This window comes from Grus americana, chromosome 19, assembly GCF_028858705.1.
Source record: "Grus americana isolate bGruAme1 chromosome 19, bGruAme1.mat, whole genome shotgun sequence".
Classification (NCBI taxonomy): Eukaryota; Metazoa; Chordata; class Aves; order Gruiformes; family Gruidae; genus Grus; species Grus americana.
Window position 1 is genome coordinate 11,217,821 of NC_072870.1, and position 13,824 is coordinate 11,231,644.

Consider the following 13,824-nt stretch of genomic DNA (forward strand, 5'->3'; position numbering starts at 1 on the left):
CTGCTCCCACGTGCTCGGGGAAGATTAACGCTGCAACGGCAGTGCCAGAGGCTGGCTTTGCTGGGCAGGAGGGAGAGCGAGCACTGACCTGCAGCCTGCGTGTTCCCACCAGAGCAGGCTGCGACACCCAGCCCCGTGCAGGATGCCCAGGGTGGGGAGGACGTCACCATCACTATGTCCCTTCCTAGAGCGGTCACAGAGGAGGGGGCAGAACATTGTGCCAGGAGGCAGGGACCAAGGCTGGCTCTCCCTGCTAACAGTCACACACCTCCTCCTGCAGCTTTACACCATGCCCGCAGAAGAATGAATCCTAGATGATGTCTAATAGTTACACACATGGAGCACAGCTACCAAAAACCAGCCTGTCTGCTCTTCAGTGCTGCAAAGCTTTGCTTTTGTAATGCCACATCTGGAAGAAATACTTGACGAATTAAATAACTTGGCTTGTACAAGAGAAAATAATGTGACACTCTCCCCAACCACAAACTGCACTGCTACCTGCAGCGAATGCACACGCACGTCTGCAGACACTGTCCTGCACCCAGACCTCCACCCGCGAGCAGCAGCCAGCACCACAGACTCCCCTGCAATCAGATGTTTTCTGAATGCTTGTAAGGCAGGACAGGAACGTATATTGAGCTTACATTTAAACAGCATTTTTGCCCAAACACATCTGGAAGCAGTTTCTTTCTCCAGATGTTTCCCCCAGATACATACCTTCCACTCAGTGCCCCAGATCCAGATGTTTCCAAATAGCGTCATGCTCCCGTTGAAGCTGAGCAGCCGTCCTGGGGCCTCTCCAGCATGGAAACAGTTAATGCTCCGAGGCATCGCGCAGGACACCTGCCTGGTGGAAACTGGAGACAAAGTGGAGCCCAGCAATAGAAAAAGTCAAAGCCAAAAGCTGTGTCAGCTGCTGGGGAGCAGGAGGGGAAGGCAGCAGGGACACAAAGCTCCATGTTAAAACCTCAGCCTGCTCTCAGCTGTGTAGAGGGAAACACTGCCTAACTTGAGGCAGTTTGTACCTTCTAGAGCCCCAGCGCTATGCAAAAAAAACAGTTTAGGGGGAAGGCTGAGGACACACAGCACCGGTGTCCATGGCAGGGGTTACAGGGAGGTGAGCAGGGCTCAGTTTCACTGCCTGATTGCTAAAGTGTGAGCTAGAGCTTTTCCTTAGCCAGAAGCAGGACTCCGGCTGCAGTGACACATCCAAGGAAGCATCAAACCCACTTTCTACTTGCGTGCATCAGCTCCAGGGCACATCGCCCCTCCAGCCCGGGACCAATTTACGCCAGCACCACAGCTCCTGGATATGTGGCTGGAGGGGGTGCTTTCCCACAGACAGAACTCAGGCTGGAAAAGTTTGTCACCTCGGTGTGGATTAGCAGCCTCCTGTGCTGCAGCCGGTACGCAGGAGCCAATTTCTCTGCACTTGCTTTGAGTAAGAGCCCTATGGGCCAAGGGGGCTTGACAACCCCAGCCCTACAAGGCTGCAAATGTTTTCTTGGCCCCACAGTGTTAAGCCAGATCTAGCTAGGCCAGGAGTTCAGCTTAAGTCCTGCAACACTTCCAGCTAAAAGGCTTGTGGGGACTAGTGAGGGAGGAGCATCACCCCCAGCTCCCCCAAAGCAGAACCCCCTCCGCTTTCCAGGTGTAGGTTACAGCAGAGCGCCCATGTGGAACAGCCGTACTGCCACTTGCTTGGGAGTGCTGGGTTCAGCTCATTTTACAGCTGCTTTGCATGAGCCTCAGCCTGCCTACAGCTCAACCACCCCTCCCTTCCCATGCTGGTGTTACCATCCCCCAACCCCACTACTGTAATTGGCAAGAGCCCACAGCTTTTTCCAAAATATCAGGGAGGTTACAACCCCAAATTTAGGTTGCATGAGAACAAGTGAGCTGAGGGGGATGTTTAAGGGCAAGCCCGCAGCCCCTGCAGTGCAAGATGTATTAAACACATCAGCTTCAGGCAATGGGGAGGAGTTTCAGATCTCACCTTTCTACCAAGCACAGGGAGAAGCCTGAAGGGGAAACCTACCTTCCTGCAAACAGGGAGACACCTTTGAGCACACAGGAGCCAGGACCCCAGCTGCTCTACCACCCCATCTGTCTGTAGTCATTAAGAGGGCAGCCCCAGCACCTTCACATCTAGGTTACTTGGCACAGAAGGATCCTATCAGGGCTGCAGCAGGACACACTCCCCTCAATGCCTCCTTCTGGCATGGTTTGGAGCCAGGCTGGAGGTCAGTACCAGCACAGATGGGCCACATATGCTCTCCAGGTCAAGTTCCTCCCTCTGCAGACCTGCCTCCTTTGGGTCATCAGGATCTTCCAGGGCAGAGAACTCACTGCTCACCCTCTCTGGACAAGTGTGGGTTTTGCCTGGGACAGCTGGCAATGAAGAAGAAACTAGAGGCTGTTTAAATGTGTCAATTCACCTTTAATGTTTGAAAAAAATAAATGGTATTTGAGCCATTGCAGTTATGAAGGGAACAGATCTTGCTCCACGAGAGACCGTGAACAGGTTCACATTAGACTCATGCTTGGAAAAAAAACAAACCCAAAACATTCTCCTTTCAGATCCAGAGTGGAGCTCTGAATGGACAAGACCACAAGAGTGCCCCAGACAGTCCAAGGCACATTACCCCAGTGCAAACATTTCCATCAACATGAAGTTATGACAGCTACATTCTTTCTAGTTACAACATTGTTCTATCAATATTACAAAATTAGGCATACTTTGGATTTTGCACAGAGACAAGAAGGACTTTTTACTTCAGGAAGTAGTCAACCTGGGTCATCGAGTCATTTCACAATGAAGAGCTCCCTTCACTCTGCCCTTTCCCCCCAGCAGTGACTTATTACCAACACCAAATTCATCTCAGAGACAAGTCACACTCACCAGCCCAGTGATATTGTCTATGCATTAGTTAGCAAACCAACAAACAGACCTTATGACAAGCACCAGGTATTTACTTGCCATCACACAGCATTTCTCCACACCCAGATAAAAAGAACTTCCTGCAGTGTAATCCAAGTCAGTACATACTAAGACAACATCACTGCTGAACCTATTGGAGACCAAGACATTTGTCTGCCTTTGAAGCAGACGTCACATGAGTTTCCTTCACACAAACATCACATGTAAATTTAACTTCTTGGTACTGTGCTTTAAGAACAAAAGCAGATATCAGAACATGGAGGACAGTCCTCCAGAAATAGCTTATCAGCTACAGAAAATAAAAAAGGAGACAGTGGCCACTTACAAGTCTTCCACATGACTAGCTTGCTTTAAGGAGAGCATCAAGTTAAGGCAGTGTTGAGACAACTGGCTAAGAACATGCCAAATAGAGCTGTTGTCAGTAGTCATCAATTTGATATCCTACTCCATTTCAGGGATGGGCCACCTGGCTTTAGATCTCAGTATCAAGGTCTAAAGATTTCAGCCACAGGATGCTGCTTTCTGCACCAAGCAGCAACTCATGGGGATGTTTGTTGAAGTTGTCTAGACCAGGCTGAGTTGCTTACAAGTCTAGGTCAATGTTTCAGCAGAGCCAAAAATACAGTGATGGGCACTGAAAGAGAACACCGAGGGTGCCAGCTGCAAGTCTGTTTATCACAGTCCGAGGTGGAGTTCAACTTGTGTGTGAAAGCCACATAATCAAGAGCCACCCCACCAGCTTTCAGGGAAGGTCTAAGGACCTGCACTGAGGTTACTGGGAGAGCCAGCTCTCTACAGTCTGCAGGGTGGGTACAGAGGCTCACACTGGCTTTGCTCCTCGTTACAAGATTAACAGTCTAATAAAACTCAGTAAGGAAGTCAGGGTCTTTTGGCCTGCCCAAAGAAGTTTTCCCAGCCTCAAAGAAGGAGTTACCACTGAGGGAGCTGTTGTGGAATAGTTTTATTTCTTCCCACGTAAAGGCCATTGTTTAAGCATTTACAGGTTTCCTAGTGCAATACAACCAAAAAAGCAGTAACAAAAAAATGCCGCCTTCTTCCCAGGCAACTAAACAGAAGTAGATTTTTACTGCAACATATACACATTAAATATAATATACAGTCCATGCAGCGGCATAGCCATGTTAAAGGGAGTCGTGGCTTCAGCCATCAGTGCATTACAGTCCAAATTTCACTTGCTCCTACTTCCTATCCAGACTTGAAGAGAAGAATTGCAACCTGACCCAAGTAAAAATAGATGAAGTGCTTTGTCTCGTGTGTTACATAGCTGCCAAAGTTTCTGCCAACAATGCAGTGCCAAGTTGGGTTGTATTTCTTGTCAAATTCCTGAAGAAAGAGAAGAGAGGCATTAAGGCCAGCCCACATGAAAATAGTTCTAAGCACAAATACTTAGCTGGTTCTGTTCACACACTATCGCCTCTCCTCCCACCTGCAGCATCTTTAGATTCCCCACTGCAAGACACTATTATATTAAGCAGGGTAGCAACTGACACAACCAGACCTCTGCACCAGATTGTTTGAAGGATCCAACACAAGCAAATTGTCTCCTGAGACCTGGAGCACCCATCGGCCCTGGGCAGAAAGAGCAGACCTAAGAGCTCTCCTTAGTACAGATCTATTCAAGCCCTGCGTGTAGGCTAGCTCAGGGGAATATTTCTCCTCTCCCATTCCAAGCCCACTCACAAAAAATAAAAAAGGTTTGGCATGTCTGCTCCAGCAAGGCATTTGAGCTTAAAGGTCACCCAAAAAAAAAGGAAGGAGAAGTCTGGCTTCTGCTGTTTGGGACTCTTCACATAAAGGGGAGAAAATCTGCATTGAAAATGAGCAGGCAAATACACAGGTCAGACAGCACATGGAGACCTAAGAGGTCAGAGGTGAGCAAGCTGAATGCTGGCTTGATGGCCAGTCTTCTCCTACCCAGCAGGTAAGACAGGGTTAAAGACCATTTTCCTCCCTCTAATTAATACACAACTCCCAAGAACACCCTTCCCTCCCCTGAGACAGACAGAAGAACAGACTCAACATTCAAGATTAAAGCCAGTGTTAGTCCTCAGCAGCAAGACAGTTTGAGCTCTTTGCAGGTAACCTTTGAAGTAAGGAAAAGGCTTTCTTGCCAGGGCATGAAGGTGCATCAAATTGCTTCCCTCCTCCCAACGCACTCTCAGGAAATAAAGGCCAACTTCTTTTTGGATGCCTTCTGTTGCACTCACCTTACAGGCTGCACCGCCCCAAGCGCTTTGAGATAAGTCTTGCCTCGAAGTGATCTGAGAGGTTAGGAGGCACCTTTGAATCCTTTACATTCAAGCTTAGATTACAAGCAAGGCCCAAAAGTTAGCCCAGGTGCCAGGACTGCACTGCCTATGAAGTCACACTCTCCTCCCTCAAAAGCACACTGCCTGACTATTCAGAGAAGTGGCTACAGAGGGAGCTGACAGCTCCCCAGATGGCATTGAGCATGACTTAAGTTAATGGACTCCTGCAAATGGGCAGACACCTCTTCACAAGGCAGGGCAGCTGCTTGCCTTGTTTTTAAAGCAGCACCTTCCACAACCCTGCCAGCCAGCACAAGGCCCCATCCTCCTCCACACCACCCACCCCAGAGCCAGGACATGGCAGACAGAACTGCACATGCACAGCTGCCCACTTTGAGCAAAACATCAGAGTAATCCCACCCTGTGCTGGTACTGCAAGTCAAGCAGCAGCATCTGTGGAACAAGTCCTAAGGAGAGACTGCAGCCAGCTCTTTCTAGGCTGGTAAATCCAGAGGGACAGCACTCACACTGTTTGCTCAGAGCTTGCCAGAGGAACAGCCCAGGCCCTGCTCTGACACAGCCCTCCTCTGACCTTGCAGAAGTCACTCCATCCTCTTGGGAATAGCAGTAAAGAAGCCAGGAAGAAAGCACCTTCTCCCTCCAAACATGCAAGTGTGAAGTCTCAGACACTCAGACTCACGACAGGCACACATACTTAAGAGCTTCAGGAAGTCTCAGACAGAGCAGCCCCCTCATCCCATAGTTACCTTCTTTATATACGCTGCAATGTCCTTTTCTATGTTGTACTTCTCCATTGCCTGTGTAGCACAGTCTACAGCATCCTGCTGCATGTCCTCGGACATGTCCGCATTCTTGATCACAGCCTTTCTGTCAGACATCGTGAACCTAAGGCAGAACATAGATTCCTTTAATCTCTTCCCAAGAAAGGAGAAGCTTTCTGTGCATCAGAGGTTGTCCTTTCTACAGCAGGCTGCGTCACAAGCCAATACTACAAACCCCCTGTTATGGCCAGGGTGAGTTGATCAAGGCAGCCTACAGTAGTCCCAGGCTAAGGTGCTCCTTACAGCTGGAGCACGGTAGCACTGGCAATGTTTGTAAGTTAGATCAGAGATAGTCCAACATTACCACCTGCATTAAACACATGCAGAAAAAGCTTACTGTGTAGGAGGAGATGGGATCTGCAGAGCACCACAGCCCTCCTAAACATCAATAGGCTACAGACAAGTTTGCCTTCCAGGTGTACCAGTGGTTTGGAGCATCATCTCTTCAGAGCTTTGCAAGCAACGGACCCCAGACTGCCCGTCTCCAGCATGTTAACAGCAGTGGTGCTTTTATTCCACCCCATGCCAAGAGTTACAGTTAGTGCTGCTAGTTTAGCCTGAAAGGAGTGTTGTTCCACATTCAGCCTATTATCATCCCCTCACCGCTGCTTTGCGCTGAAACCCAGACTTCAGCCTTTCCCATGGGACAAAGCCAGTCTGACAAGCCAGAAACAGGTTAACACCATGCTGCAGCCTAGAAACAGGGGTGGAGGAAGCAAGACCCACCACAGAACTAGTACAGCTAGGGCCTGGTGAAGCAGCCTCCTTTTCCCATCCCTGTCTGCAAACCACAACACAGATGCTAGAAACCAGTATGCTAGTGCTGCCCATGACCTTTAAGAAACTAGAAAGTGGTACATGGGAGCTGAGCATTTAGCCCCCTTCACTCTAAGTTAGTTCACATGCACCTACTAGTCACTAAGCCATTTACACTAGACCTGCCACGGCCTTTCCAGGGAGGCATTCAGCATTGGGAAGTTTCCAGTGCAGTTTGTATTATCCTAGAAAACAGGCATTTGGCAATCCCAGCCCCACCGCCCTTCTTCAAGCACAGGCCATGACACATGCCCTGGGGAAGGAGCCCCATGCAGTCCCGCTGCTGGCTGGCACACTCCAACACACCCCCAGCACCAAACCCCTTGCTCTCAAGCCACAGGTGAGGCCCAGTCAGGAGGCACACATTATCTGGGGGACCGGTCAAGCGAAGGTCTGCACTGAGAAGGACCACAGCTGCTCACCCTGGCAGCAGGTCTTACCAGAGCATATTAACACTTTGCAGGAATAAGCTTCTTAATGGCAAGGAATGCCTCCAATTAAGCCTGCAGAGCACCATTAAGTTTCCTAAATCCTTTTACAGTGCCGTAAGTCTTGAGTGATACTACCAAGCATGTTTTGAAATAGTGAAACTACACATTTTTAGCTCTACCGGGGAGTGAAGAAAATCTGCTGCAATGATCGCTTCCTGGAACAGTCCCAGAAAACTGAAGGAGTAGCTTTGTTACAGCAATTAAAGGAGCCTGCTATCCAGAGAGAAAGAGAATCCAGTTACATAATTGCAGCCCTATGAATACAATACTTCAATTCTTCACTCTGCCTGCACTTGAAGACTTCTATTGCAACCCTAATTTATACGTTTTAGATAAAATGTTTAATAGAGCACCGCTATTAACATATACTAATAGCATCAGGAGGAATAACAGGAACTGAGTTCAAACGCCAACAGAGAGCACACACCCCTACCACTGCTCTGGAAAAGCCACTTCCAGGCAGTTGGTTCCCCCCCATGCTGTGGTTTAAGCCAGTGGGTGTTAGCCTGCGGCCTGGAAACCCTGGCAGGACAAGACATGGCTCAGAACAGCCCAACCAACTGCCTGTAGATTTGGATTCACTATCCAGGAATCTGGCAATCCCTCGGAAAAGTCTTCTGGGGGTCCAGCCCACAGGAAAAGGGAAGTAGCAGAAATTCACTCGCAGGTTATTCTTCCAGGAAAGCCTCTTTAGGGAAAGATGGCAAGCGAGCTCTCACACACATCACACCTTTGCACACCTCCACTGCACGCTGAGTTCAGAGGGCATTTGCCATTACATAAGCAGCCACGGAGTGACCTGCAAAAAGCATCTTCCTCATTGTTTAGGCAAGGAGCATCTCAGTGCAGGCCCATGCTGCCAAGGGCCAACAGCGCCATAGAAAAAAACAAATTATTATCCTTCAGTAGAGCTGCAAGTGCTGGCCAGCCTGCCCTCCCCAGCACCGCACTGCTCCAGAGTACAGCATCCTTCATGGGCCAACCACGACAGAGGCTGGCAGCCAGCTATGCTGCTGGAGGAAAGGTGCCCTGCACCCACCGTGGGGTGGCTCTGAATGCCACCCCATCCACCCACCTGAACACCACAGAGCAGGGCCCCATCTCAGCTCATTCCCCTGGGGGGTTACAGAGGCACCCTCCCCACAAGGCAGCCCAGCATCACCACATACACGTCTTCTCCCTGAAGCACAAGATCACAGCTGGCCCTCAGGGTCTTGCCACCCAAGTTGAGGAAAACCACAAAGCCCCACCACCCAGCTCAGGGCAGGATGGGCCTGGGAAGGGGTAACAGTACAGCTCCAGCAGCCACCCTTTCCCCAGCACTGGGCAGGATGGGGTCTTAACAGAGTAAGACAAGACCACAGCCCTAGCAGAGCCACTCCAGGGCAGGATGAGGCCTTGGGAAGGGAGAAAGCACAACCTCAATACCTACACACCTCCCCACCAGGACAGGATAGGCCTTGGGAAGGGGATGAGGCCTAAGTCAGCACCCAACCCTTCCCTCACCAGGGCAGGATGAGGCCCAAGCCCAACACCCAACCTCTCCCCCAGCAGGACAGGATGGGGCTTTGGGAGGGGAATGATATTCCAGCTCAGCATCCACTCACTCCCTCCCCAGGACAAGATGCAGCCTTAGGAAGCAGATGAAGCATAAGCCTCAACACCCACCCCTTCACTCCCCAGGCAGGATGGGGCCCAGGGAGCTGGATGGGCTCAAACCCAGCACCCACCACTTCCCCACCAGGACACTATGGGGCTTGAGGATGGGGCCGAGGCCCAAGCCCAGCACCCACCGCTTCCCCAGCACGGCAGGAGAGGGCCCTGGGAAGGGGTGCGGCACAGCCCCTTCCCCACAGGGGCAGAAGGGGGCCCGAGGAGACGTTCCCAGGCGGCTCCCGGGAGCCGGGCGCATGTGCAGGCCAGAGCCCTGCGTGACCTTCACGGGGGGAGCCCCGGGGGCACCCGAGGCAGCGGTGACCTTGCCCGGAGCGGGGCCGGCAACGCACCGGCAGCAGGCCACCTGGGCGGGGCGGGCTCCGAGCGCCGCCGGGAGCTACCCACGGGCCGGAGCCGCCCACCAGCCGGTCAGGGCCGCGACCCTCTCCCCCCGGGACGGCCCCGTCGCCACCTCGCACACGAAGCGACCGGCGCCAGGCGAGGCGCGGAGGTCTCCGCCGGCCCGGCGGAGGGCGTCGCTCACCTTCACAGTGACAGGGCCACCCCGGGAGGGCAAGGCACAGCACCGAGGAGGAGGTGGGAGGAGGAGGCCCGGACCCGCTCGCCTCAGCTCGCTCCGTTCCCTGCGCCGCGCCGAGCGCTCTGCGCCTCGCCGCCGCGCCGCTCTCAAATACCGCCCCGCCCGCTGCGGCGTGCGGCCCGTCGCCCCCCCATTGGCTGCACCGCCCGCCACGCCGCGCCCCCATTGGCTGCGCCCCGGCGCGGCCCGCCGCCCAGGCCCGTCCGCCCGCGCTGTTCTGCCTACATCCTGTTTCATCCCACAATGCCGCGGGGCGAACGCGGGGCGGGGCAGCGCGGGGCGGGGCTGTGCCTCGCGGGGGCGGGGGGGTACCCCGGTGCCGTGAGGGGCCGGCGCCTGGTCCGGGGGGGCCGATCCCTGGGGATCCCTGCCGCCTTGGGACCCAGATCCCCTGGGAGGGCAGCCGGGCCCCCTGGGGGTCTGCTGCCTTAGGGGGGCCATGATTCCTCTGCAGGGTCCCCTCTGCCCCGGGGGTGACCCTGAACCCCTGGGAGGGACCCACAGCCTTGGGGAGACCTGATCCCCCTGGGGTAACTGCCTTGGGAGGGCCTGATCCCCTGAGGGGGCCTCGCGCTGTCCCTGAGCCCCACGGGCCTGGCTCTGCGCTCACACCTGGCGTGACGGGGACATGTCTCTGGTGGGAGGCCCCAGCGCCAGGCTGGCCTGGGGGCACCATGAGGGCACGCCGTGCCCCCCCCCCCCCGCCTTCCCCAGGCTCTGCCCCGCTGCGGGTAGAGCGGGCACCGTGGGGCTCCGGTTGCAGCGTTGGGCAGCTGTGCAGTACGGCAGCTCAGTTGGGTGCTGAAAACGGCCCCATTGCTATGGAGGGGGCCTCCATGATACTAGGATTGTATTCCCAACCCTGAGAGATCCCAGGACATCTCTGCGGCCGGATCTGCTGCCATGCCACTGGGCACCAAGCACCACGCTTGCCCAAAGCGGCTGCATTTCGGCAGTGCTGTGTACACATAACAGCAGCTCCCATGTGTGGCTCCCCACCAGCAGATTCCTGGTGTCCCGTGAGACTTCTCTGTGTCCACGGAGCTGCTTGCAGGCTGGGGACTGCCATGTGCAAAGTGTTCTTGCAAAGACCGCTCAACCCAAGAGTGAAAAACCAGTTCTGTCAGTGGTGATGAGCTGTAGCTTTGCACGTCAATGGTGTCTTCCACCTGAGATATTCAGCGCCTGATGGTCATTGATCACTTGAACCTTGTGAGACCCTCCCAAGCTGGCTGGTATTGCTGCAGCTTCTTATATTTACAGCTGAGGAAACTAAGGCAGTAGCAGGAGACAGTGACGTGTGAAAGGTTCCTGAGGCCATTAGCGGCCCCGTTAGGAACAGATCCAGGTCTCCTGGAGCTCGATGTAACCTCCTCCGCTGTCCCCAGATGTCCAGGTTTTCAGGCCACTGCCATCAGGTGCTCGGTTTCGCCCGCAGGACTCAGCATCTCCCCTTGCCCCGCAAAGCCAGACAGATTTCCCCGTCCTGAACACATCAAGAGGGCTCCCTTGTTTCTTGGGGGTTTCCTGCTTTTATACTGGCAGCAAAGCTTGGGGAATGCCCAGCAAAGGTGGGAGCATCTTTCACTGAACCGCCAGTCCCATGGCCTGCGGGATCCGCTGTTTTTCCCTGGAGGTGTCTCAGCAAGTCCTGCCAGGTCCAACCTTGCTTTGTGTGGGAAAGCTGATAAAATCGCAGCCCAGGTACTGCACCATCGAGAATTGGCCCTGCTCCACACCAGTGCTCAGACGTGACACGCGGCTGTTCAAGCAGCTTCGTTGTATGTTCACCGTGAGAATGTGTGGTGTTTCAAAGGGGAGAATAAAAACTCTCTTTTCACCCCGAAGTCCAGGGAAAGGCCTGACACAGCACTGTGATACCCTTGGTTTGCATTACTGCTCTCCCTGGAGTAAAGCCGTGGTAAAGCTCAGCTTTAGTAACTCAGCAGGTACCAGTGCCGTCGGAGCGGGTCAAAGGGCTGACCCGGTGCTGCGGTGCCATGGCAGGGAACCCGCTAAGCCCCACCGGCGGCAGCCCTGCAGCAGGTCCCCGTGGCCGGCGGGGGGCTGGCAGTCAAACCCCGTGCTGCCCATTGTGTGCAGACCTCAGGGTGGGAAACAGCGAAGGAAACTCACGCTTGTGACCCGTGTGCTGCCCACACACCCGCCCGTGAGGTCTCGCGGGGTCCTGCACTGGGGCAAGGGAGCAGCAGGGTCCTGGCACATAGGTGTGACACCAGCGCTTCGGCCACTTAGCTTTCCCACACGGGGCTCCTGCCCTTGATAAAGGTGCTCCGGGCGTACGCCTGCGCCCGGGCTGCCTCTGCGGGCCCGTCTGCTGGGCTGGCCGCCAGCCAGCTCCCATTTTGGTTGCTCCATTTCACCTGGGCAGAGGTGCCAAGAAGCCCTTTGCAGAAGCCACCTGAAGAAAAGCCCAGCAAAACAGAAAGTCCCCGTTCCTGCGCCATCCCTGTTCCCGCATCATCTCCATTCCCACGCCACGGTGCCCGCACAGTGCTGCCAGGTGTGAACAGCGGCGAGATGGAGACAGTGCTGCCCAGGCTCAGCTGGCTCTTAATGAGACCAGTTTTAATTGCATGCTTGGCCTTGAGAACTAGGGAGACTGCTCCGAGTACTGAAATCTATCTAATTTGATTGCTCAAGGAAGACAAGGCTACGGCTGATAACAGCACTCGGGGGACAGGCTGGAGTTCACTCCACAGCTCTGCTTTTACCTTGTGAGCAGGCAGCCCAGGAATGGGCCGATCCTTTTGTTAATGAAGTGGATGTTTCCTGGTATGACCTTTGCAGCCTCTGAGATGCTGGTCAGAACTCCCAACGCCAAATAAAATATTTACTATTTCCAGATGAGTCTAGACCTGAACTTCAGCCTTAAGTTAGCAGAAGCCAGAGAGCAACAGAAAAGCAAACGGGGACTAACACTGCAGGGCACGGCACTAAGTTTGTAAGACCACCGCTGGCGACATGGGACCTGACCTCCAGCCTTCAGATGGATAATTTGAGGGCATCAGCATCCCCTCCGAGCTCAACTGCTCAAAGCCTGGGTGCATCGGCTGGGGAATGGCTGTGGGTCGCCTGCTGTCTGCCCAGCACCGCACACATGGGAGCAGCGGACATCCCAGGGTGCACCAAGAGCTGCTCTGGCCAAGAAGTAAAGTGTTGATAAATAAATATGTGGCCATCAAATTGCAGCCTCAGGCCCCAGCCTTATTAATATCGAGAACCCTCTGCACCGCTCTGGGAAATAACTGATGGTCTCTTTGCACCCTGGCAGCAGTGGTTTTCTTGCTTTCTTCTGCAGGTTGACTTCTCTTGCTCCTTCTGCCGGAAGGGGCAGCGGGCAGTGCCCGTCCTGCCGGGACGCAGGTGATGCCCTGCACCCACCGACGTGCTCTGGGTCACCACAGGCCACCCCCAGCCGGGCCCCTGCCTTCGTCTGGTTTGGATGCCGGTGCTAATGCAGTAACAGGCTTAGCTACAGCCCTTTATGAGCTTCCATCTCAGCAGCAGCGGGAGTAGATATTTTTATGGTGATGTTTCCAGAGGCTCCGTGCGGGTGGAGGTGTGGGTCTTGGGGCTGAGGAGGGGAGAAAGGCCATGCCCAGGCAGATGATGGGAGCTGCTTCGGAGAGGCAGGAGGTCAGAGTTCTGCAGGGTGCCCAGATGCGGGAGCCCACGGGGAGCCGTGGGAGTGGGGATGGGGCAGACCCACGTCCCCGTAGGCTGCAGCATGGTCTGGGCTTGCCCAGCCACAGCGGACAGGCTCCCCGGGCCGTGCTGCGGAGCAGCAGAGCCAGTTGTCCCTGCGAGGCTCCCGGGAGCGCCTGGCCATGAGGGCAGCCGGCTCTGCTCAGGTTCGCTGCACAACGCTTGGCTGGGCTATTTATAGCTCTGCCGAGTCTCTGTTGAGCCAACAGATCTATGAGTCTTGTGGATCCTTTTTATGAGCATCCCAGTCCGGGAGGCACAGAGCCTCGGCTCTCCCCTTGCTGGACCAGAACAGAGTCATGGTTTGCATCAGAACGGCAGCGCCGTGGGCACAGAGCCCAGCTACAGCTCACTGCAGGCACGGGAACCAGCCCGGCTGCGCTGGAGGAGGCAGCTCTCTCCCTCCCCAGCACGGACCTGCGGAGGAAACCCTCCACTTTTCTCCTCTGAGGAGCTCTGGTATCTGGCAAACACCAAA

At 54.4% G+C, this 13,824-nt stretch overlaps 1 protein-coding gene across 2 annotated transcripts; it reads right to left on the reverse strand.

Moving 5' to 3' along the window:
* Window positions 1–2,419: 2,419 nt before the first annotated feature.
* DYNLL2 (dynein light chain LC8-type 2) lies at window positions 2,420–9,709 on the reverse strand. Of its 2 annotated transcripts, XM_054847396.1 has the most exons (3): window positions 9,561–9,709; window positions 5,979–6,117; window positions 2,420–4,285 (listed from the first exon to the last, which is right to left on the reverse strand). In XM_054847396.1, exons 2-3 carry the CDS (start codon window positions 6,108–6,110, stop codon window positions 4,148–4,150), a joined length of 270 nt encoding a protein of 89 aa, XP_054703371.1. In that variant the 5' UTR covers window positions 6,111–6,117; window positions 9,561–9,709; the 3' UTR covers window positions 2,420–4,147. The 2 variants fall into 2 exon arrangements, with proteins under 2 accessions (XP_054703371.1, XP_054703370.1); XM_054847395.1 differs by lacking the exon at window positions 9,561–9,709 and having other exon boundaries at window positions 5,979–6,131.
* Between the last annotated feature and the right edge of the window lie 4,115 nt (window positions 9,710–13,824).